Raw genomic sequence first — 26,632 nt, 5'->3', positions numbered from 1 at the left:
GCCGCGAACAGACTGAAGACAGAAACCGATGTGCGTTCAACAGGTCCTCTTAATTGGCCATACTCCCAACGACCACAGCAACACGACATCAGCACGACAGCTTCCGTACACAGACCCGGGTACCTTTCACCTTCTTCTCTGTCCTTTACAGTGATGTCCCTCGCAGCTCTTTCACTGTGGCTGCCTTAGGCCCACTACCACAGCGCTTCACCTGTCCGTGTCCGTCCGTCTCATACCCCTGGGCTTCCTCTGTCCTGCGGCTCTCCTGTCAGGGCCACCCCCCTGACTGTTTCTCCTTCCAGTCCCTCCCGGAGTTCTTCTTCTCTGTCTCTTCCTCTTTCAGTCTCCTGCTCTGCTGAACTCCTCCTCCTGGACTGGCTTGCTGCTGGAACTCTCTCTACCTATTTATTCCCCTCCCCGGGAATTCCCCTCTAGAGCTCCTGTAATTCTGCCCCCCATGACTATGCGGTTTCCTAGCCTTAAGCTGTTGTTAAGCCCTTTTCTGCCTCCATCTTGTGGCCAAACTTCAGTACTGCACCGTCTCCTTTTCCTGCTGTTCTTGGTCTCCACCTAGTGGTCAAACCCAGTACTTTACCATCTTCCACTGTCTCTAGCTGTCTCCCCACATACATATCCAGCAGTCCACGTCAAGTACTTTTACTGCACATTTTGCATTCACCTTCCTACTGCAGACAGGTCCATAGGTCAGTCCACTTCCCTACACTGACATCTCTCTCTGCTGTAGACATCAGCTCCTCCTAGTGCTGCTGACCTCTCTCTGCTGTAGGCATCAGCTCCCACTGCTGCTTTTCACCATAGTATAATTTCCTGCTGCAGATGTGACTTATTGATTCTAACGTCTCTCCATGCTGCAGCCATCATTACTTGATGCTAATGTAACTCTTTGCCATTGGCATCAGTCACTGCCCAAATATCCAGTACAGTTACTTCAATTTCCACAGGTGTTATCCCTCCCTGTTGATGACATCACTCCCCGCCGATGAAGTCACTCCCTTACCGCTGCTGGTGTAATATTTGAGGTTATTAGAGAGGACCGTATGTCTGCTCCCCGAGGTGTTATCCACTGATTATTTGTGGGTGTAAGCAGCTGGTCCATTCAGAGCTTCCCTGTCGTGTGCACCACGCGGACCCCTCCTGCCCACACCTTCGTTGTGTAATAACGGAATATCTTCTACTCTCCTGGAAATGTGACAATGTCCCCTTGTGATACATTTTTACCATTTTCATTTTATCAATGAAGCAATCCGGCCAGTTCTCGGTAATGATGGGGTCCTGTCCATCCCAGTATGACTCAACCTTTGAATATGTCTGCAAGAATAAATCTCATCCCGTCTGTTTAATATCTGCAGAACTTGTGTCCTGAACGAGGCTTCCAAGTGAAGTCTCTGCGAGCGGCATGGCCCTCCAGGGGTTAATATTTGGCCCCTGGTAAGAGCTGACTTGACTTTGTTGGTTGCACCTTCACCTCTCCGCCCAGAACTCAGCTCCTCTTTCTACATGGTGGAGTTTGCCTCCTTTCCCCTGACAGGCCGGAGAGTTAACACCCGGCCCCATTAGATAATTGAAGTCTCTCAGCCCATTCTCCTTTCTTCATAAAGGAGTTGAATGAGCAGGTCTGCGAGGAGGGGTCCTGTGCAAGGTGACGAGGCGCGCTCCAGCCGCTCTCCACAAGGCCAACCATTTCAATTGAGCCATTGTGGCCTAATCAATGCTTTATTGGATTACTGGCTGCGCCTCTCAGAGATGTGGGGCTAGGACAATAGGTGGCTTCTGCCCGGAGAAACTTTCTGCTGTTCCCCAGAAGACTGTGAGCCCATACCAGACCTCAGCCGCCTTCTGGATGGTCAGATGTGCCGAGCTACTCAGACCCCCATATCCAGACATGAAAAGTGGAGGGCGGGAACCAGAGGCAGCCACAGTCCCTGGGACCATTGCAGCGATCCTTCAATGAACCGCAGATCTCCTCCAAGACCGCACATTCCAACGAAAGAGGATAATTTGGTGTCATCAGAGGAATGGAGGGCAGGAATAAATACCGGGCACGGGGTTGACACCCTGCAACGAGGACTTGTCTGACCACTGTTGACTGAGTGCAGCCTCATTCCCTCTGCTCAGTCGCTGGGACCCCTCTTCTCCTCTGCTCCGTTACAGGGACCCCACATATCTTCTTTCACTCATTGAGACCCCCTACCCTCTTCTCTCTATCTCGTTAGGACCCCTCGTCATCTTTCTGCGGTTACACTGACCCCTCATCTCCTCTCAGTCACCGGGACCATTCATTCTCTGCGTTAAGTCACTGGGTTGACTGGTGACAACTGCATAGTCTCCGAGTTACCTCATCCCCTCTCCTCATTCACTGGGACCCCTCGGCTCCTCTCCTCGGTCACTGGGAACCCTTGGTCACTGGGTCCCCTTGCCTCCTCTCCTCGGTCACTGGGACCCCTTGCCTCCTCTCCTCTGTCCCTGGGAACCCTCGCCTCCTCTCCTCGGTCACTGGGACCGCTTGCCTCCTCTCCTCTGTCCCTGGGAACCCTCGCCTCCTCTCCTCTGTCCCTGGGACCGCTTGCCTCCTCTCCTCTGTCCCTGGGAACCCTCGCCTCCTCTCCTCGGTCACTGGGTCCCCTTGCCTCCTCTCCTCGGTCACTGGGACCGCTTTCCTCCTCTCCTCAGTCACTGGGACCCTTCACCTCCTCTCCTAGGTCACTGGGACTCCTCGCCCTCTCTCCTCGGTCAGTGGGACCCCTCAGCTCATCTTGTTCGCTCTGACCCTCACCTCCACTCCCCCGTCACTGGAGTCCATAATGACGTCTGCGTAGTTACTGGGGCCCTTCATCCCTTGTAGCCCTTCATTCTCTCCCAGGTCACTGGAGCCCTTATATCCTTTTCTCAGTCACTGGGGCCCCTCATCTCCTCTGCTATGTTGGTCTCCTCAAAATCTTCTAAGTGACTGGGGCCACTTCATCAATGATTGTGGTGCCTTCATTTATTTTCCTATCATTGGGGTCTCTCTTTAGTCGATCTGGTTGTTTGCACCCTCCCCTTGATAATTAGAGCCCCTCACCCCACTCATCATTGTGGCCTTCCATCCTCTGGTGTCAGTGATTTGGGCCCCTCTTCTCTCTTCCTTAATAATTAGGGTCCCTCATCATCTCTTGTCATTGATTGGGGCCACTTGACATCTACTCCATCTGCAGATGGTCTGGTGCATTGATGAGGAGACCTCAGTGTGGAGGCTGCAGACTCCTCGCACTCCGCGCATCCTCCAGCTCATGTAGCGCAGTCAGCTCGTGTGCTCAGTGCTGGACGTGTTCAGGAAGCAGCAGCACTGCGCCCGATTAGCGCCCCATCACCAATCTATGTTCGGGAAGGTGCATAGCATGGACCTGAGGGAGGAGAACATCTGCAGCTCAAAACCCGGGCACAAGGAGGGCAAGGACCACAGGGACTCTCAATTGGGCATCCCCAGTCCATATCTCAAGGATCAAAGGCAGGGCAGTTACCCCTCGGCCCCAGGAGCCTCCGACCCCTGCGCCAAGAGCAAGAGCACAGACCCGGACTACTGCAGGAGGATCCTGGTGCGAGGTAACCCCCAATGTCCCCCGTGTGTATCATATACACCCAACCACATACGTGCACCCACACGTTCCCATGTACGACCTTACCACTATAGAGGTGACTCCGAGCATTAGAGATGTGTCCCATGTCAACTTTGCTCCTTACTCCTTTCTTATATACATTCCTCCCTAACTCACTATGCACCTCCGCATACCGACCCCATATGCACCCCATATATTACCCTTATATGCCTCCATCACCCTGACACACCTTCATGCCCTCACTCTATATAGTGACTCTTACATGTCGGTGACATACACACTTCCATATTGCTTTATACCTCAGTAACCCTTTATACTCAAATCTGTGTGCCGGTACCTATATACACTCCGTTATACTCACAGTATATATTAACCCTTTTATACCTATATACTTACCTTCATGCGCTTGCTCTATATCAACCCTGCATGACCCTTCACTCTGCACACGGCTGCATACCTATTCATGTACTGACCGTCATACAATGACTCTATATACAGCCACTATTCATGCCTCCCTACTTCCCATCTGCGTACCCCTATTCGCACCTTCATACCCTCGTTCTCTGTATATCGTGTAGAAGAGGGTATGTCTATAAAATCCCTTTAAGCTTCAATAGCTGCTTCTATACGGCTCCATATACCAATCATACATGCACCTATATTAAGCGTTTCATACCGTGCCTAGCTCTATGACCCTTTACATTTACCTATTCCTATACAGACCGTCACATACTCACTCAATTTAAACATATACACAGTATATAACTCCATATACTCACCATATACATTAACCCTTACATTCACACACCTCTGTATTCCTAGCCCTATGTACATAACTTACATCCGTCCAGATACACACTGTTATATATACGCCTTCATACACATTAACTTGTATATACATAACTCCGAGATGCCTATGTATACCATATACATGCTCCCTATATAAACATACATCCATAAACATGCTCTATATATTAACCCTTACATACGTAACTCCATACACTCGCTCTATATAGACTGTCGTACACCCCTATACACCATCCTCTATACACAACTTCATACACTCGCTCTATACAGACTGTCGTACATTCCTATATATCATCCTCTATACACACCTTCATACACTCGCTCTATACAGACTGTCGTACACCCCTATACACCATCCTCTATACACAACTTCATACACTCGCTCTATACATACTGTCGTACATTCCTATATATCATCCTCTATACACACCTTCATACACTCACTCTATATAGACTGTCGTACACCCCTATATACCATCCTCTATGCACACCTTCATACACTCGCTCTATACATACTGTCGTACATTCCTATATATCATCCTCTATACACAACTTCATACACTTGCTCTATACAGACTGTCGTACATTCCTATATATCATCCTCTATACACACCTTCATACACTCGCTCTATACACTGTCGTACATTCCTACATATCATCCTCTATACACAACTTCATACACTTGCTCTATACAGACTGTTGTACACCCCTATATACCATCCTCTATACACAACTTCATACACTCGCTCTATACATACTGTCGTACATTCCTATATATCATCCTCTATACACACCTTCATACACTCACTCTATATAGACTGTCGTACACCCCTATATACCATCCTCTATGCACACCTTCATACACTCGCTCTATATAGACTGCCGTACACTTCTATATACCATCCTCTATACATGCACACCTTCATACACTCGCTCTATATAGACTGCTGTACAATCCTATATACCATCCTCTATACATACACACCTTCATAAACTCGCTCTATATAGACTGCCGTACACTCCTATATACCATCCTCTATACATACACACCTTCATACACTCGCTCTATATAGACTGCCGTACGCCCCTATATACCATCCTCTACACATACACACCTTCATACACTCGCTCTATATAGATTGCCATACACTCCTATATACCATCCTCTATACACACTCTCATACACTCGCTCTATATAGACTGCCATACACTCCTATATACCATCCTCTATACACACCTTCATACACTCGCTCTATATAGACTGCTGTACACTCCAATATACCATCCTCTATACATACACCTTCATACACTCGCTCTATATAGACTGCCGTACACCCCTATATACCATCCTCTATACATGCACACCTTCATACACTCGCTCTATATAGACTGCCGTACACTCCTATATACCATCCTCTATACATACACACCTTCACACACTCGCTCTATATAGACTACCATACACTCAAATATACCATCCTTTGTACATACACCTTCATACACTCGCTCTATATAGACTGCCGTACACTCCAATATACCATTCTCTATACATACACACCTTCATACACTCGCTCTATATAGACTGCCATACACTCCAATATACCAACCTCTATACATACACACCTTCATACACTCGCTCTATATAGACTGCCATACACTCCAATATACCATCCTCTATACATGCACACCTTCATACACTCGCTCTATATAGACTGCCATACACTCCAATATACCATCCTCTATACATACACACCTTTATACACTCGCTCTATATAGACTGCCATACACTCCAATATACCATCCTCTATACATGCACACCTTCATACACTCGCTCTATATAGACTGCCGTACACTCCAATATACCATTCTCTATACATACACACCTTCATACACTCGCTCTATATAGACTGCCATACACTCCAATATACCAACCTCTATACATACACACCTTCATACACTCGCTCTATATAGACTGCCATACACTCCAATATACCATCCTCTATACATACACACCTTCATACACTCGCTCTATATAGACTGCCGTACACTCCAATATACCATTCTCTATACATACACACCTTCATACACTCGCTCTATATAGACTGCCATACACTCCAATATACCATCCTCTATACATGCACACCTTCATACACTCGCTCTATATAGACTGCCGTACACTCCTATATACCATCCTCTATACATACACACCTTCACACACTCGCTCTATATAGACTACCATACACTCAAATATACCATCCTTTGTACATACACCTTCATACACTCGCTCTATATAGACTGCCGTACACTCCAATATACCATTCTCTATACATACACACCTTCATACACTCGCTCTATATAGGCTGCCATACACTCCTATATACCATCCTCTATACATACACACCTTCATACACTCGCTCTATATAGACTGCCATACACTCCATTATACCATCCTCTATACATACACACCTTCACACACTCGTTCTTTATAGACTGCCGCACACTCCTATATACCATCCTCTATGCATACACACCTTCATACACTCGCACTATATATACTGTCGTATATCCCTATATACTATCCTCTATACATACACACACCTGTGCAGGCACAGACTTTCCTACACACCCTATATAGTCACCCTTTCCTTCCGCATACACGTTTGGCGTATATATTAGCCATTATACGCATACATCCTTTTTGCAGATCTCCATGTTGCCCATCTTGTGTATAAGCAGCTCCATACTGCACCCTGTACATAAAGCTAATTCCATACACTTATCTGCATTATCTATAATCCGAGCCACAGTGCAGAAATGCTTCCAAGCACCCGGCCCTCTACCCGTCACATACCCACTTCTCTAAATCTCCGGCTGCCTCCAAGCACCGTATCACCTGCCCATCTCTGCACCGCAGCTACCACATCCTGTCCCCAAACGCCCACCTCCTACATACCCCCCGCTACTGTCCCCATACAGTGACCTGAACTGTGCTGTTCCAAATCTCCCCGTATAGACTTACCTTACTCTTATTACCTCCCCCAGTTATACGCAGCTCTGTATATGCCCCATACCTGCTCCTTGTATATAGACATCCCATAAAGTATATTCACCCTCCTTCTATCGTCATCCCCTGCCTCATCACACCTGATACCATACACTTATAGAGCCCCCTATACCTCCAGACATCCACAGCCGTACATTAACCCATATACCTTTACCCCATGTAAACAGGTGAAACATTCACCACCACCCTGTATATCCACCTATATCATGCAATCATATCTGCACAATGACCGACAGTCACTCCTGCATATTCCCCTATATGCAAACATAACCGTACATACAGTCACCCTACAAGTACAACCACAGATGATCACCCTGAAAATTCACTCATATGTACCCACACACAGATTATATTATTTGTGGGCAGCACAGTGGCTCAGTGGTTAGCACTGTATGGTGGCTCAGTGGTTAGCACTGTACGGTGGCTCAGTGGTTAGCACTGTATGGTGGCTCAGTGGTTAGCACTGTACGGTGGATCAGTGGTTGGCACTGTACGGTGGATCAGTGGTTGGCACTGTACAGTGGCTCAGTGGTTAGCACTGTACGGTGGCTCAGTGGTTGGCACTGTATGGTGGATCAGTGGTTAGCACTGTACGGTGGATCAGTGGTTGGCACTGTACGGTGGATCAGTGGTTGGCACTGTACGGTGGATCAGTGGTTGGCACTGTACAGTGGCTCAGTGGTTAGCACTGTACGGTGGCTCAGTGGTTAGCACTGTATGGTGGCTCAGTGGTTAGCACTGTACGGTGGATCAGTGGTTGGCACTGTACGGTGGATCAGTGGTTGGCACTGTACAGTGGCTCAGTGGTTAGCACTGTACGGTGGCTCAGTGGTTGGCACTGTATGGTGGATCAGTGGTTAGCACTGTATGGTGGCTCAGTTTTTAGTACTGCAGCGCTGGGGTCCTGGGTTCAAATCGCACAAAGGACGACATCTGCAAGGAGTTTATATGTTCTCCCCATGTTTCGTGGGTTTCCTCCAGTTTCCTCCCTCATTCCAAAGACTGATAGGGAATGTAGACTGTGAGCCCCAATGGGGACAGTGCTGTTGCCTGTAAAGCTGTGGAAGTAGTGACGCTGTATAAGTAGAGCATAATAATATTTATATATTTCACCCCACATACACCTATATAAAGGCAGTTCTATAATCCTATTCTTATAGCCATTCATCCTTGTATACATTCATCCATCTCCATACCAACTCCTTACTCAACCTCATACACTTACCCCCAGGTGCTCACTTCTATAACTATGCCTGGTCACCACCCCAGGGCAATCACCCCTATATCTTCACCCCTGGGCACTCACCTCCATATCTTCACCCCTGCTCATTCACCTCCATATCTTCACCCCTGGGCACTCACTTCGATATCTTCACCCCTGTCTTCACCCCTGGTCATTCACCTCCATATCTTCACCCCTGGGCACTCACCTCCATATCTTCCCCAGGGTGCTCACCTCCACATCCATAGCTCACTTCCATATCTTCACCCTAGGGCACTCACCTCCTTATCTTCACCCCTGGGCACTCACCTCCTTATCTTCACCCCTGGGCACACACCCAAGTATTGCACACTAGTATCACACACGCGTATCACACCTTAGTATCACTCCGAATATGAAACCCAAGTATGACACCCTAGTATCATACCCAAGTATCACACCTGAGTATCACACTCTAATATCACACCCTAGTATCACACCTTAGTACCACACCCTAGTATCACGCCCTAGTATTACACACGAATATCACACCCTAGAATCACACTCAAGTATCACACCCTAGTATCACAACCTATTATCACACCCTAGTATTACACCTGAGTATCAAATCTGAGTATCACATCTTAGTACCAAAACCAAGTATCACACCCGAGTATCTCACCCGAGTATCTCACCCGAGTATCACACCCGAGTATCACACCTTAGTATCACACCTTAGTATCACACCTTAGTATCACACCCGAGTCTCACACCCGTGTATCACACCCATATATCACACCTAAGTATCACCCCATAGTATCACGCCCGAGGATCAAGCCATAGTATTACACACGAGTATTACACCTGAGTATTCCACCTCAGTATCACATCCTAGTATCACGCCTGAGAATCATGCCCGAGTATCACACCTTAGTATCACACCCTAGTATCATGCCCTAGTATCACACTGGAGTATCACACGCGAGTATTGCACTCGAGTATCACACCCTAGTATCACACCTTAGTATCACACCCTAATATCACGCACTAGTATTACTCCCGAGTATCACACCTGAGTATCACACCTTAGTACCACACCCTAGTATTACACCGGAGTATCACACCCTAGTATCACACCCTAGTATCACACCCAAGTATCACACCAGAGTATCACACCTTGGTATCACATATTAGTATTACACCCAAGTATCACACCTTAGTTTCACATCCTAGTATCATTCCCTAGTATTACACCCGAGTATCACACCCGAGTATCACACCTTAGTACCACACCCTAGTATCATGCCCTAGTATTACACCCAAGAATCACACCTTAGTATCACACCCTAGTATCATGCCCTAGTATTACACCCGAGTATCACACCTTAGTACCACACCCTAGTATCATCCCCTAGTACTACACCAGAGTATCAGACATTAATATAACACCCGAGTATCACACCCGAGTATTGCACTCAAGTATCATACCCTAGTATCATGCCCTAGTATTACACCCGAGAATCACACCTGAGTATCACACTTTAGTACCACACCCTAGTATCACACATTAGTATCACGGCCTTGTATTACAGCTGAGTATCACACCCTAGTATCATGCAATAGTATCACACCTGAGTATCAAACCCTAGTATCACACCCTAGTATCACTCCCTAGTATTACACCCGAATATCACACCCGAGTATCACACCCTAGTATCACATCCGAGTATCACACCACACCCGAGTATCACACCCTAGTATCATGTCCGAGTATCACACCCAAGTATCACATCTGATTATCACACCCGAGTATCATACCTTAGTATCACACCCTACTATCACACCTGAGCATCACACTCTATTATCACACCCAAGTATCACACCAGAGCATCACACCCGAGTATCACACCCTAGTATCACACCGTATTTTCACACCCTATTATCACACCTGAATATCACACCCTACTATCACACCCGAGTATCACACCCGAGCTTCACACTCTATTATCACACCCAAGTATCACAACAGAGCATCACACCCAAGTATCACACCCTAGTATCACACCATATTTTCACACCCTATTATCACACCTGAATATCACACCCTATTATCACACAATACTATCACACCCTATTATCACACCCTATTATCACACCCAAGTATCACACCCGAGTATCACACCCAAGTATCACACCCGAGTATCACACCTTAGTATCACACCCGAGCTTCACACCTTAGTATCACACCCGAGTATCACACCTTAGTATCACACCTTAGTATCACACCCGAGCTTCACACCTTAGTATCACACCCGAGCTTCACACCTTAGTATCACACCCGAGCTTCACACCTTAGTATCACACCCGAGCTTCACACCTTAGTATCACACCCGAGCTTCACACCTTAGTATCACACCCGAGCTTCACACCTTAGTATCACACCCGAGCTTCACACCTTAGTATCACACCCGAGCATCACACCTTAGTATCACACCCGAGTATCACACCTTAGTATCACACCCGAGCTTCACACCTTAGTATCACACCCGAGCTTCACACCTTAGTATCACACCCGAGCTTCACACCTTAGTATCACACCCGAGCTTCACACCTTAGTATCACACCCGAGCTTCACACCTTAGTATCACACCCGAGCTTCACACCTTAGTATCACACCCGAGCTTCACACCTTAGTATCACACCCGAGCTTCACACCTTAGTATCACACCCGAGTATCACACCTTAGTATCACACCCGAGTATCACACCTTAGTATCACACCCGAGCTTCACACCTTAGTATCACACCCGAGCTTCACACCTTAGTATCACACCCGAGCTTCACACCTTAGTATCACACCCGAGCTTCACACCTTAGTATCACACCCGAGCTTCACACCCTACTTCTCTGTATTCCCGGTCACTTCTCTTTCTTAGAATCACTCTGGGTGGAAGTTTGTACAATTAATGATAAAGCGATGAACCCTAAGAAAGTGGATGTCACATTGTACACAAACTGCAGCGGCATTGTATCGCCGGTGTCTTAGAAAGGATCCCATTAAATACTGGTTACTAGATCATCACTAGATTCCTGTAGTAAGATCACACGATATTCTGTTTTTGACATTATTAATAATGATTCTTTGTACACGGTGAGATAACGTCTAATAAATAATAATATCCCAGTGGTAAGGCTTCTTCTTCCACACAGATTATTCCGCTATCATCACTATTACATATCAGGCTGTGATCACCCGGCTGATTATGTCGCCATATATCAGACAGTAGTGGAAATCTATATTATTATATATTAGAGAATATTACACTGTATAAGAGGATACAATCACACTATGTGCGGACTAACGGTATTATTATACATTAATAACCCTCAGAATTCTAAAATACCAGAAAACATAATAACAATAAGATAACACTGCGTCTAGAATAATCTTCTAATTAATGAAAAGCATTACTATAATGATTATCATATGCATACGGTGGATAATAATCCTATTACTGTTTATTAGTTACAATGAGGGGGAAACACCGGAGCGTTCAGAATTACCTTTATTACTGCTTCTGTATATTATATCTTATACGTGTAATTTACAAAAATATACCAAACATGTAAAAAATGTATTACAGATCTGGCTATTGTATCTCACATTTATTACAGATCTGTATATTATATCTTATATTTATTACAGATCTGTATATTATATCTTATATTTATTACATTTCTTTATATTATATCTTATATTTATTACAGTTCTGTATATTATATCATATTTATTACAGTTCTGTACATTATATCTCACATTTATTACAGTTCTGGATATTATATCTCACATTTATTACAGTTCTGTATATTATATCTTATATTTATTACAGTTCTGTATGTTATATCTTATATTTATTACAGTTCTGTATATTATATCTTATATTTATTACAGTTCTGTATATTATATCTTATATTTATTACAGTTCTGTATATTATATCTTATATTTATTACATTTCTTTATATTATATCTTATATTTATTACAGTTCTGTATATTATATCTTATATTTATTACAGTTCTGTATATTATATCTTATATTTATTACAGTTCTGTATATTATATCTCACATTTATTACAGTTCTGTATATTATATCTCACATTTATTACAGTTCTGTATATTATATCTTATATTTATTACAGATCTGTATATTATATCTTATATTTATTACAGTCCTGTATATTATATCTTATATTTATTACAGTTCTGTATATTATATCTTATATTTATTACAGTTATGTACATTATATCTTATATTTATTACAGATCTGCATATTATATCTTATATTTATTACAGTTCTGTATATTGTATCTCACATTTATTACAGTTCTGTATATTATATCTTATATTTATTACAGTTCTGTATATTATATCTTATATTTATTACAGATCTGTATATTATATCTTATATTTATTACAGTTCTGTATATTATATCTTATATTTATTACAGTCCTGTATATTATATCTTATATTTATTACAGTTCTGTATATTATATCTTATATTTATTACAGTTCTGTACATTATATCTTATATTTATTACAGATCTGCATATTATATCTTATATTTATTACAGTTCTGTATATTGTATCTCACATTTATTACAGTTCTGTATATTATATCTTATATTTATTACAGTCCTGTATATTATATCTTATATTTATTACAGTTCTGTATATTGTATCTCACATTTATTACAGTTCTGTATATTATAGCTGCTCACATTTATTACAGTTCTGCATGTTATATCTTATATTTATTACAGTTCTGTATATTGTATCTCACATTTATTACAGTTCTGTATATTATATCTTATATTTATTACAGTTCTGTATATTATATCTTACATTTATTACAGTTCTGTATATTATATCTTATACTTATTACAGTTCTGTATATTATATCTCACATTTATTACAGTTCTGTATATTATAGCTCACATTTATTACAGTTCGGTATATTATATCTTACATTTATTACAGTTCTGTATATTATATCTTATATTTATTACAGTTCTGTATATTATATCTTATATTTATTACAGATCTGTATATTATATCTTATATTTATTACAGTTCTGTATATTGTATCTCACATTTATTACAGTTCTGTATATTATATCTTATATTTATTACAGTTCTGTATATTATATCTTACATTTATTACAGTTCTGTATATTATATCTTATATTTATTACAGTTCTGTATATTATATCTTATACTTATTACAGTTCTGTATATTATATCTTATATTTATTACAGTTCTGTATATTGTATCTCACATTTATTACAGTTCTGTATATTATAGCTGCTCACATTTATTACAGTTCTGCATGTTATATCTTATATTTATTACAGTTCTGTATATTGTATCTCACATTTATTACAGTTCTGTATATTATATCTTATATTTATTACAGTTCTGTATATTATATCTTATATTTATTACAATTCTGTATATTATATCTTATATTTATTACAGTTCTGTATATTATATCTTATATTTATTACAGTTCTGTATATTGTATCTCACATTTATTACAGTTCTGTATATTATATCTTATATTTATTACAGTTCTGTATATTATATCTTATATTTATTACAATTCTGTATATTATATCTTATATTTATTACAGTTCTGTATATTATATCTTATACTTATTACAGTTCTGTATATTGTATCTCACATTTATTACAGTTCTGTATATTATATCTCACATTTATTACAGTTCTGTATATTATAGCTGCTCACATTTATTACAGTTCTGTATATTATATCTTACATTTATTACAGTTCTGTATATTATATCTTATATTTATTACAGTTCTGTATATTATATCTTATACTTATTACAGTTCTGTATATTATATCTCACATTTATTACAGTTCTGTATATTATATCTTATATTTATTACAATTCTGTATATTATATCTTATATTTATTACAGTTCTGTATATTATATCTCACATTTATTACAGTTCTGTATATTATATCTTACATTTATTACAGTTCTGTATATTATATCTTATATTTATTACAGTTCTGTATATTATATCTTATATTTATTACAGTTCTGTATATTATATCTTATACTTATTACAGTTCTGTATATTATATCTCACATTTATTACAGTTCTGTATATTATATCTCACATTTATTACAGTTCTGTATATTATATCTTATATTTATTACAGATCTGTATATTATATCTCACATTTATTATAGTTCTGTATATTATATCTTATATTTATTACAGTTCTGTATATTATATCTCACATTTATTACAGTTCTGTATATTATATCTTATATTTATTACAGTTCTGTATATTATATCTTATATTTATTACACATCCTGTATATTATATATTATATTTATTACAGGTCATGTATATTATACATTACATTTATTACAGTTCTTTATTTTAAATATTACATTTATTATAGTTCTGCATATTATCTGTTACATTTAATGCACATCCTATATATTATATCTTACATTTGTTACAGCTTGTGTATATTATATCTTACATTTATTGCACATCCTGCATTTTACATCTTATATTTTTTACACATCCTGTATAATATATCTTATATTTATTACAGGTCGTATATTTTACATATTACATTTATTACAGTTCTGTATATTGTATCTTACATTTATATTATATCTTAAAATATACATGATGTGTAAAATGTGTCTTCTATTTATTACACATCCTGTATGTTATATCTTACATTTATTACAGTTGTCTATATTTTATCTTATATTTATTCCACGTCCTGTATATTATACCTTACAATTAATACACAACCTGTATATTACATGTTTCATTTATTGTAGTTCTGTATATTATATCTTACATTTATAACATATTATATTTGCTATCTATTCAGTTACATTGTATATCGTGATGATTATCTGAGGGTTCATTTCTTTCTCACAAGCACTGGGCCTTAGTGTATAGATATTGGGGTGCAGGATGTGTAGGTATTAGGGGTGCAGGATGTATAGGTATAAGGGGTGCAGGATGTATAGGTATAAGGGGTGCAGGATGTGTAGGTATTAGGGGTGCAGGATGTGTAGGTATTAGGGGTGCAGGATGTATAGGTATAAGGGGTGCAGGATGTGTAGGTATAAGGGGTGCAGGATGTGTAGGTATAAGGGGTGTGGGATGTGTAGGTATAAGGGGTGTGAGATGTATAGGTATAAGGGGTGCAGGATGTGTAGGTATAAGGGGTGCAGGATGTGTAGGTATAAGGGGTGCAGGATGTGTAGGTATAAGGGGTGCAGGATGTGTAGGTATAAGGGGTGCAGGATGTGTAGGTATAAGGGGTGCAGGATGTGTAGGTATAAGGGGTGTGGGATGTGTAGGTATAAGGGCTGCGGGATGTGTAGGTATAAGGGCTGCGGGATGTGTAGGTATAAGGGGTGCGGGATGTGTAGGTATAAGGGGTGTTGGATGTGTAGGTATAAGGGGTGTTGGATGTGTAGGTATAAGGGCTGCGGGATGTGTAGGTATAAGGGCTGCGGGATGTGTAGGTATAAGGGGTGCGGGATGTGTAGGTATAAGGGGTGCGGGATGTGTAGGTATAAGGGGTGCGGGATGTGTAGGTATAAGGGGTGCGGGATGTGTAGGTACAAGGGGTGCGGGATGTGTAGGTACAAGGGGTGCGGGATGTGTAGGTACAAGGGGTGCGGGATGTGTAGGTACAAGGGGTGCGGGATGTGTAGGTACAAGGGGTGCGGGATGTGTAGGTACAAGGGGTTGCGGGATGTGTAGGTACAAGGGGTTGCGGGATGTGTAGGTACAAGGGGTTGCGGGATGTGTAGGTACAAGGGGTTGCGGGATGTGTAGGTACAAGGGGTGCGGGATGTGTAGGTACAAGGGGTGCGGGATGTGTAGGTACAAGGGGTGCGGGATGTGTAGGTACAAGGGGTGCGGGATGTGTAGGTACAAGGGGTTGCGGGATGTGTAGGTACAAGGGGTGCGGGATGTGTAGGTATAAGGGGTGCGGGATGTGTAGGTATAAGGGGTGCGGGATGTGTAGGTATAAGGGGTGCGGGATTTGTAGGTATAAGGGGTGCGGGATGTGTAGGTATAATGGGTGCGGGATGTGTAGGTATAAGGGGTGCGGGATGTGTAGGTATAAGGGGTGCGGGATGTGTAGGTATAAGGGGTGCGGGATGTGTAGGTATAAGGGGTGCGGGATGTGTAGGTATAAGGGGTGCGGGATGTGTAGGTATAAGGGGTGCGGGATGTGTAGGTATAAGGGGTGCGGGATGTGTAGGTATAAGGGGTGCGGGATATGTAGGTCTAAGGGGTGCGGGATGTGTAGGTTGTAAGGTATTGCCTATTGTTCGTGTGGAGGGACACTCACTTGGCAGCAAATTAACCAGGTCCGGCATGGGGTTCTTCACAAATCAGTCCCTGTGGTTTATTATTAGATGGCATAAACCGAAAACAGCAACAGTCTTATATCAGACAAGTCAATGTTCATCAAAGGGCTTCGCTCTCTCTCAGCCCTGTGGTCACACAGGCTGTGCTATGTTCAGCAATCAGGCTTTCTAGTCTCACAGTTAATTCTCCCCTGTCCGGGGTTACCTCTTAGCTGCTTCTCACGCCGGATGTCCTTTCCCTACTGGGGACTTTCCGAGACACACAGGTCATTACACACAGGCCTCATATGGTCAGCGGCGCCCATGTGTACGCTTCAGGAAAGCAGCAAACCTTCCAGCACATCAGCCTTCCGGGACCTTCCACACCGACTAATCAGATCCAGGCACTCTCTCCTATGTGACCTACCCTGGTCACCCTATATGGTCCGTAGCCACGCCCACCGGTGAGATGCCGATCACATGGCTATGACCTCATCGCAGGTCCTATTTCAGACACCGAGCCATACACACACATATACAGGCTTACTATAGACGTTTAGACACACGCCCCTGGGTGGGTTTATAGGTGACTGGTCTCACCTGTCTCACAAAGTCACCTGGAAGCTTTCCCTGATACACTGCAGCAAACTTTCAGCAGTGCTTCTGCTGATCCACATATATTCCAGCATCCAACCCAGGGCAACCCACCCTGGGATACATAATGGTCATTTACCATCCTGCCGTTCATCCTATCTCCATTAACACAATGGATAAGCCTGTGTGCATGACCCATACAGCGCCCCCTAAGTGTCACAATGGTCACTGCACCACAAGGTATAAGGGGTGCAGGATGTGTAGTTATTAGGGGTACAGGATGTGTAGATATAACGGGTGGAGGTATTAGGGGTGCAGGATGTGTAGGTATAAGGGGTGCAGGATGTGTACGTATCAGCGGTGCAGGACGTGTAGGTATAAGGGGTGCGGGATGTGAAGGTATTAGGGGTGCAGGATGTGTAGGTATAAGGGGTGCAGGATGTGTAGGTATTAGGGGAACAGGATGTGTAGATATAACGGATGCAGGTATTAGGGGTGCAGGATGTGTAGGTATAAGGGGTGCAGGATGTGTAGGTATAAGGGGTGCGGGATGTGTAGGTATAAGGGGTGCGGGATGTGTAGGTATTAGGGGTGCAGGATGTGTAGGTATAAGGGATGCAGGATGTGTAGGTATTAGGGGTGCGAGATGTGTAGGTATAAGGGGTGCGAGATGTGTAGGTATAAGGGGTGCGGGATGTGTAGGTATTAGGGGTGCGGGATGTGTAGGTATAAGGGGTGCGGGATGTGTAGGTATTAGGGGTGCGGGATGTGTAGGTATTAGGGGTGCGGGATGTGTAGGTATAAGGGGTGCAGGATGTGTAGGTATAAGGGGTGCGGGATGTGTAGGTATAAGGGGTGCGGGATGTGTAGGTATTAGGGGTGCGGGAAGTGTAGGTATTAGGGGTGCGGGATGTGTAGGTATTAGGGGTGCGGGATGTGTAGGTATAAGGGGTGCGGGATGTGTAGGTATAAGGGGTGCTGGATGTGTAGGTATAAGGGGTGTGAGATGTGTAGGTATAAGGGGTGCGGGATGTGTAGGTATTAGGGGTGTGGGATGTGTAGGTATTAGGGGTGTGGGATGTGTAGGTATAAGGGGTGCTGGATGTGTAGGTATAAGGGGTGCAGCATGTGTAGGTATAAGGGGTGTGAGATGTGTAGGTATAAGGGGTGTGAGATGTGTAGGTATAAGGGGTGCGGGATGTGTAGGTATTAGGGGTGTGGGATGTGTAGTATAAGGGGTGCAAGATGTGTAAGCATTAGGGGTGCGGGATGTGTAGGTATAAGGGGTGCTGAATGTGTAGGTATTAGGGGTGCGGAATGTGAAGGTATTAGGGGTGCGGGATGTGTAGGTATAAGGGGAGCTGAATGTGTAGGTATAAGGGGTGCGGGATGTGTAGGTATAAGGGGTGCGGGATGTGTAGGTATAAGGGGTGCAGGATGTGTACGTATTAGGGGTGCAGGATGTGTACGTATCAGCGGTGCGGGATGTGTAGGTTTTAGTGGTTCAGGATGTGTAGGTATAAGGGGTGCTGGATGTGTAGGTATAAGTGGTGCAGAATGTGTAGGCATAAGGGGTGCAGGGTGTGTAGGTAAAAGGGGTACAGGATGTGTAGGTATAAGTGGTTGTGGGATGTGTAGGTATAAGGGGTGCGGGATGTGTAAGTATTAGGGGTGCGGGATGTGTAGGTATAAGGTGTGCAGGTTGTGTAGGTATTAGGGGTACAGGATGTGTAGGTATTAGGGGTGCAGGATGTGTAGGCATAAGGGGTGCAGGATGTGTAGGTATAAGTGGATGTGGGATGTGTAGGTATAAGGGGTGCAGGATGTGTAAGTATTAGGAGTACAGGATGTGTAGGTGTAAGGTGTGCAGGATGTATAGTTATTAGGGGTGCAGGATGTGTAGGTATAAGGGGTGCTAGTGTGTAGGTATAAGGGGTTGTGGGATGTGTAGGCATAAGGGGTGCGGGATGTGTAGGTATAAGGGGTGCGGGATGTGTAGGTATAAGGGGTGCGGGATGTGTAGGTATAAGGGGTGCGGGATGTGTAGGTATAGGTGCGGGATGTGTAAGATCTTAGGGGTGCAGGGTGTGTCAGCATAATTTGCTCAATATGTCAAGCTTTAAGAGGTTGCGGGATGTATAGGTATTAGGGGTGCAGGATGTGTAGGTATAACGGGTACAGGATGTGTAGGTATAAGGGGTGCAGGATGTGTAGGTATTAGGGGTACAGGATGTGTAGATATAAGGGGTGCAGGATGTGTAGGTATTAGGGGTACAGGATGTGTAGATATAAGGGGTGCAGGATGTATAGATATAAGGGGTGCAGGATGTGTAGGTATTAGGGGTACAGGATGTGTAGATATAAGGGGTGCAGGATGTGTAGGTATAAGTGGTGCGGGATGTGTAGGTATAAGTGGTGCGGGATTTGTAGGTATAAGGGGTACAGGATGTGTAGGTATAAGGGGTGCAGGATATGTAGGTATTAGGGGTGCAGGTTCTGTAGGTATAAGGGGTTGTGGGATGTGTAGGTATAAGGAGTTGTGGGATGTGTAGGTATAAGGGGTGCGGGATGTGTAAGTATAAAGGGTGCGGAATGTGTCGTTATAAGGGGTGCGGGATTTGTAGGTATAAGGGGTGCGGGATGTGTAGGTATAAGGGGTGCGGGATGTGTAGTATAAGGGTTGCGGGATGTGTAGTATAAGGGTTGCGGGATGTGTAGGTATAAGGGGTGTGGGATGTGTAGGTATAAGGGGTGCGGGTTGCGTAGATAAAAGGGGTGCGGAACATGTAGGTATTAGGGGTGCAGGATGTGTAGGTATAAGGGGAGCGGGATGTGTAGGTAAAAGAGGTGTGGGATGTGTAGGTATAAGGGGTGCGGGATGTGTAGGTATAAGGGGTGCAGGATGTGTAGGTATTAGGGATGCAGGTTGTGGAGGTATAAGGGGTTGTGGGATGTGTAGGTATAAGGGGTTGTGGGATGTGTAGGTATAAGGGGTGCGGGATGTGTAGGTGTAAAGAGTGCGGGATGTGTAGTATAAGGGTTGCGGGATGTGTAGTATAAGGGTTGCGGGATGTGTAGGTATAAGGGGTGTGGGATCTGTAGGTATAAGGGGTGCGGGTTGCGTTGTTATAAGGGGTGCGTAACATGTAGGTATTAGGGGTGCAGGATGTGTAGGTATAAGGGGAGCGGGATGTGTAGGTAAAAGAGGTGTGGGATGTGTAGGTATAAGGGGTGCGGGATGTGTAGGTATAAGGGGTGCGGGATGTGTAGGTATAAGTGGTGCGGGATTTGTAGGTATAAGGGGTGCGGGATGTATAGGTATAAGTGATGCAGGATGTGTAGGTATAAAGGGTTGTGGGATGTGTAGGTATAAGGGGTGCCGAATGTGTAGGTATAAGGGGTGCAGCATGTGTAGGTATAAGGGGTGTGGGATGTGTAGGTATAAAGGGTGCAGGATGTGTAGGTATAAGTGGTGCGGGATGTGTAGGTATAAGGGGTGCGGGATTGTAGCTACAAGGGGTGCAGGATGTGTAGCTACAATGGGTGCGGGATGTGTAGGTATAAGGGGGGCGGGATGTGTAGGTATAAGGGGTGCGGGATGTGTAGGGATTAGGGATGCGGGATGTGTAGGTATTAGGGGTGCGGGATGTGTAGGTATAAGAGGTGCGGGATGTGTAGGTATAAGGGGTACGGGATGTGTAGGTATAAGGGGTGCAGGATGTGTAGGTATAAGGGGTGTGGGATGTGTAGGTTAAAGGGGTGCAGGATGTGTAGGTTAAAGGGGTGCAGGATGTGTAGGTTAAAGGGGTGCAGGATGTGTAGGTATAAGGGGTGCAGGATGTGTAGGTATAAGGGGTGCAGGATGTGTAGGTATAAGGGGTGCAGGATGTGTAGGTATAAGGGGTGCAGGATGTGTAGGTATAAGGGGTGCAGGATGTGTAGGTATAAGGGGGGCGGGTTGTGTAGGTAAAAGGGGTGCAGGACGTGTAGGTATTAGAGGTGCGGGATGTGTAGGTATTAGGGTGCGGGATGTGTAGGTATAAGGGGTGCGGGATGTGTAGGTATAAGCGGTGCAGGACGTGTAGGTATAAGGGGTGCGGGACATGTAGGTATAAGGGGGGCGGGTTGTGTAGGTAAAAGGGGTGCAGGATGTGTAGGTATTAGAGGTGCGGGATGTGTAGGTATTAGGGTGCGGGATGTGTAGGTATAAGGGGTGCGGGATGTGTAGGTATAAGCGGTGCAGGATGTGTAGGTATAAGGGGTGCGGGATGTGTAGGTATAAGGGGTGCGGGATGTGTAGGTATAAGCGGTGCAGGACGTGTAGGTATAAGGGGTGCGGGACGTGTAGGTATAAGGGGGGCGGGTTGTGTAGGTAAAAGGGGTGCAGGATGTGTAGGTATTAGAGGTGCGGGATGTGTAGGTATTAGGGTGCGGGATGTGTAGGTATAAGGGGTGCGGGATGTGTAGGTATAAGCGGTGCAGGACGTGTAGGTATAAGGGGTGCGGGACGTGTAGGTATAAGGGGGGCGGGTTGTGTAGGTAAAAGGGGTGCAGGATGTGTAGGTATTAGAGGTGCGGGATGTGTAGGTATTAGGGTGCGGGATGTGTAGGTATAAGGGGTGTGGGATGTGTAGGTATAAGCGGTGCAGGATGTGTAGGTATAAGGGGTGCGGGATGTGTAGGTATAAGGGGTGCGGGATGTGTAGGTATAAGCGGTGCGGGACGTGTAGGTATAAGGGGTGCGGGACGTGTAGGTATAAGGGGGGCGGGTTGTGTAGGTAAAAGGGGTGCAGGATGTGTAGGTATTAGAGGTGCGGGATGTGTAGGTATTAGGGTGCGGGATGTGTAGGTATAAGGGGTGCGGGATGTGTAGGTATAAGCGGTGCAGGATGTGTAGGTATAAGGGGTGCGGGATGTGTAGGTATAAGGGGTGCGGGATGTGTAGGTATAAGGGGGGCGGGTTGTGTAGGTAAAAGGGGGGTGGGTTGTGCAGGTAAAAGGGGTGCAGGATGTGTAGGTATAAGAGGTGCGGGATGTGTAGGTATAAGGGGTAGGGGATGTGTAGGTATAAGGGGTGCGGGAAGTGTAGGTATAAGGGGTGCGGGATGTGTAGGTATAAGGGGGGCGGGTTGTGTAGGTATAAGGGGGGCGGGTTGTGTAGGCATAAGGGGGGCGGGTTGTGTAGGTATAAGGGGGGCGGGTTGTGTAGGTATAAGGGGGGCGGGTTGTGTAGGTATAAGGGGAGCGGGTTGTGTAGGTATAAGGGGTGCGGGATGTGTAGGTATTAGGGGTGCGGGATGTGTAGGTATTAGGGGTGCGGGTTGTGTAGGTATAAGGGGGGTGGGTTGTGTAGGTATAAGGGGGGCGGGTTGTGTAGGTATAAGGGGGGCGGGTTGTGTAGGTATAAGGGGGCGGGTTGTGTAGGTATAAGGGGTGCGGGATGTGTAGGTATAAGGGGTGCGGGATGTGTAGGTATAAGGGGTTGTGGGATGTGTAGGTATAAGGGGTTGTGGGATGTGTAGGTATAAGGGGTGCGGGATGTGTAGGTATTAGGGGTGCGGGATGTGTAGGTATTAGGGGTGCGGGATGTGTAGGTATTAGGGGTGCGGGATGTGTAGTTATAAGGGGTGCGGGACGTGTAGGTATAAGGGGTGCGGGACGTGTAGGTATAAGGGGTGCGGGACGTGTAGGTATAAGGGGGGCGGGATGTGTAGTTATAAGGGGTGCGGGATGTGTAGGTTTAAGGGGTGCGGGATGTGTAGGTATAAGGGGGGCGGGTTTTGTAGGTATAAGGGGTGCGGGATGTGTAGATATTAGGGGTGTGGGATGTGTAGGTATTAGGGGTGCGGGATGTGTAGGTATAAGGGGTGTGGGATGTGTAGATATAAGTTGTGCAGGATGTGTAGGTATAAGTGATGCGGGATGTGTAGTTATAAGGGGTGTGGGATGTGTGGGATGTGTAGGTATAAGGGGTGCAGGATGTGTAGGTATAAGGGGTGCGGGTTTTGTAGGTATAAGGGGTGCAGGATGTGTAGGTATAAGGGGTGCAGGATGTGTAGGTTAAAGGGTGCGGGTTTTGTAGGTATAAGGGGTGCGGGATGTGTAGTTATAAGTGGTGCAGGATGTGTAGGTATAAGGGTGCAGGATGTGTAGGTATAAGGGGTTGTGGGATGTGTAGGTATAAGGGGTGCAGGATGTGTAGGTATAAGGGGTTTTGGGATGTGTAGGTATAAGGGGTGCAGGATGTGTAGGTATAAGGGGTGTGGGATGTGTAGGTATAAGGGGTGCAGGATGTGTAGGTATAAGGGGTGCAGGATGTGTAGGTATAAGGGGTGCAGGGTGTGTAGGTATAAGGGGTGCGGGATGTGTAGGTATAAGGGGTTGTGGGATGTGTAGGTATAAGGGGTGCAGGATGTGTAGGTATAAGGGGTTTTGGGATGTTTAGGTATAAGGGGTGCAGGATGTGTAGGTATAAGGGGTGCAGGATGTGTAGGTATTATGAGTCCAGGATAGCGTCCCTAGCTCTGCAGTGGGTGTTGCTGCTGTTAAATCAGTAGTGAGGGGTCTTTGTCTCACTATGGTTGGCAGAGGGGGGTACATCTTGGGTATGTGATGCCATTGCTGATCAACTGATTTACTCCTCCAGATGCCAAAGGCTCTATCCGGGAGATCATTCTGCCAAAGGGGCTGGACCTGGACCGACCCAAACGGACCAGAACATCGTTCACAGCGGAGCAGCTCTACAGGCTGGAGATGGAGTTCCAAAGGTGTCAGTATGTGGTTGGCCGGGAGCGGACAGAACTGGCCCGGCAGCTGAACCTCTCTGAAACCCAGGTACTGAAATCATCGGTATATATTATATATAATGCTAGATACCTCCTGCCTGTAATATATGTTTAAATATATATTATACACATCACCTCCTGCTGTGTTATATATATGTGACGGGATGAAGTGGGATATTAGGGGTAATAGTCCGGTGGCTCTGGCTGATGGGATGATGTGGGATATTAGGGGTAGTAGTCCGGTGGCTCTGGCTGACGGGATGATGTGGGATATTAGGGGTAGTAGTCCGGTGGCTCTGGCTGACGGGATGATGTGGGATATTAGTGGTAGTAGTCCGGTGGCTCTGGCTGACGGGATGATGTGGGATATTAGGGGTAATAGTCCGGTGGCTCTGGCTGATGGGATGATGTGGGATATTAGGGGTAGTTGTCCGGTGGCTCTGGCTGATGGGATGATGTGGGATATTAGGGGTAGTAGTCCGGTGGCTCTGGCTGACGGGATGATGTGGGATATTAGTGGTAGTAGTCCGGTGGCTCTGGCTGACGGGATGATGTGGGATATTAGGGGTAGTTGTCCGGTGGCTCTGGCTGACGGGATGATGTGGGATATTAGGAGTAGTAGTCCGGTGGCTCTGGCTGATGGGATGATGTGGGATATTAGGGGTAGTAGTCCGGTGGCTCTGGCTGACGGGATGATGTGGGATATTAGTGGTAGTAGTCCGGTGGCTCTGGCTGACAGGATGATGTGGGATATTAGTGGTAGTAGTCCGGTGGCTCTGGCTAATGGGATGGTGTGGGATATTAGGGGTAGTAGTTTGGTGGCTCTGGCTGACAGGATTATGTGGGATATTAGGGGTAGTAGTCCGGTGGCTCTGGCTGACGGGATGATGTGGGATATTAGGGGTAGTAGTCCGGTGGTTCTGGCTGACGGGATGATGTGGGATATTAGGGGTAGTAGTTTGGTGGCTCTGGCTGACAGGATTATGTGGGATATTAGGGGTAGTAGTCCGGTGGCTCTGGCTGACGGGATGATGTGGGATATTAGGGGTAGTAGTCCGGTGGCTCTGGCTGACGGGATGATGTGGGATATTAGGGGTAGTAGTCCGGTGGTTCTGGCTGACGGGATGATGTGGGATATTAGGGGTAGTAGTCCGGTGGCTCTTGCTGACGGGATGATGTGGGATATTAAGGGTAGTAGTCCGGTGGCTCTGGCTGATGGGATGATGTGAGATATTAGGGGTAGTAGTCCGGTGGCTCTGGCTGACGGGATGATGTGAGATATTAGGGGTAGTAGTCCGGTGGATCTGGCTGACGGGATGATGTGGGATATTAGGGGTAGTAGTCCGGTGGCTCTGGCTGACAGGATGATGTGAGATATTAGGGGTAGTAGTCCGGTGGCTCTGGCTGACAGGATGATGTGAGATATTAGGGGTAGTAGTCCGGTGGCTCTGGCTGACAGGATGATGTTGGATATTAGGGGTAGTAGTCCGGTGGCTCTTGCTGACGGGATGATGTGGGATATTAAGGGTAGTAGTCCGGTGGATCTGGCTGACGGGATGATGTGGGATATTAGGGGTAGTAGTCCGGTGGCTCTGGCTGACAGGATGATGCGGGATATTAGGGGTAGTAGTCCGGTGGCTCTGGCTGACGGGATGATGTGGGATATTAGGGGTAGTAGTCCAGTGGCTCTGGCTGACGGGATGATGTGGGATATTAGGGGTAGTAGTCCGGTGGCTCTGGCTGACGGGATGATGCGGGATATTAGGGGTAGTAGTCTGGTGGCTCTGGCTGAGGGATGATGTGGGATATTAGTGGTAGTAGTCCGGTGGCTCTGGCTGACGGGATGATTGTGGATACTAGTGGTAGTAGTCCGGAGGCTCTGGCTGACGGGATGATGGGGGATATTAGGGGTAGTAGTCCGGTGGCTCTGGCTGATGGGGTGATGTGGGATATTAGAGGTAGCAGTCCGGTGGCTCTGGCTGACGGGATGATGTGGGATATTAGGGGTAGTAGTCCGGTGGCTCTGGCTGATGGGGTGATGTGGGATATTAGGGGTAGTAGTCCGGAGGCTCTGGCTGACGGGATGATGGGGGATATTAGGGGTAGTAGTCCGGTGGCTCTGGCTGA

General features: G+C 45.2%; 1 protein-coding gene across 1 annotated transcript; it reads left to right on the top strand.

Moving 5' to 3' along the window:
• Positions 1-1,641: 1,641 nt before the first annotated feature.
• On the top strand, positions 1,642-24,835 carry LOC141072604 (ventral anterior homeobox 1a-like). The gene is made up of 2 exons (XM_073559897.1): positions 1,642-3,603; positions 24,367-24,835. Exons 1-2 carry the CDS (start codon positions 3,378-3,380, stop codon positions 24,618-24,620), a joined length of 480 nt encoding a protein of 159 aa, XP_073415998.1. The 5' UTR covers positions 1,642-3,377; the 3' UTR covers positions 24,621-24,835.
• The last annotated feature ends 1,797 nt before the right edge of the window (positions 24,836-26,632 follow it).

The sequence above is a fragment of the Dendrobates tinctorius genome, unplaced genomic scaffold (genome assembly GCF_039654945.1).
Source record: "Dendrobates tinctorius isolate UK_male_01 unplaced genomic scaffold, ASM3965494v1 ptg000279l, whole genome shotgun sequence".
Taxonomy (NCBI): domain Eukaryota; kingdom Metazoa; phylum Chordata; class Amphibia; order Anura; family Dendrobatidae; genus Dendrobates; species Dendrobates tinctorius.
Note: the sequence above shows the minus strand (reverse complement) of the source record. Positions and strands in the feature narration are given on the sequence as shown.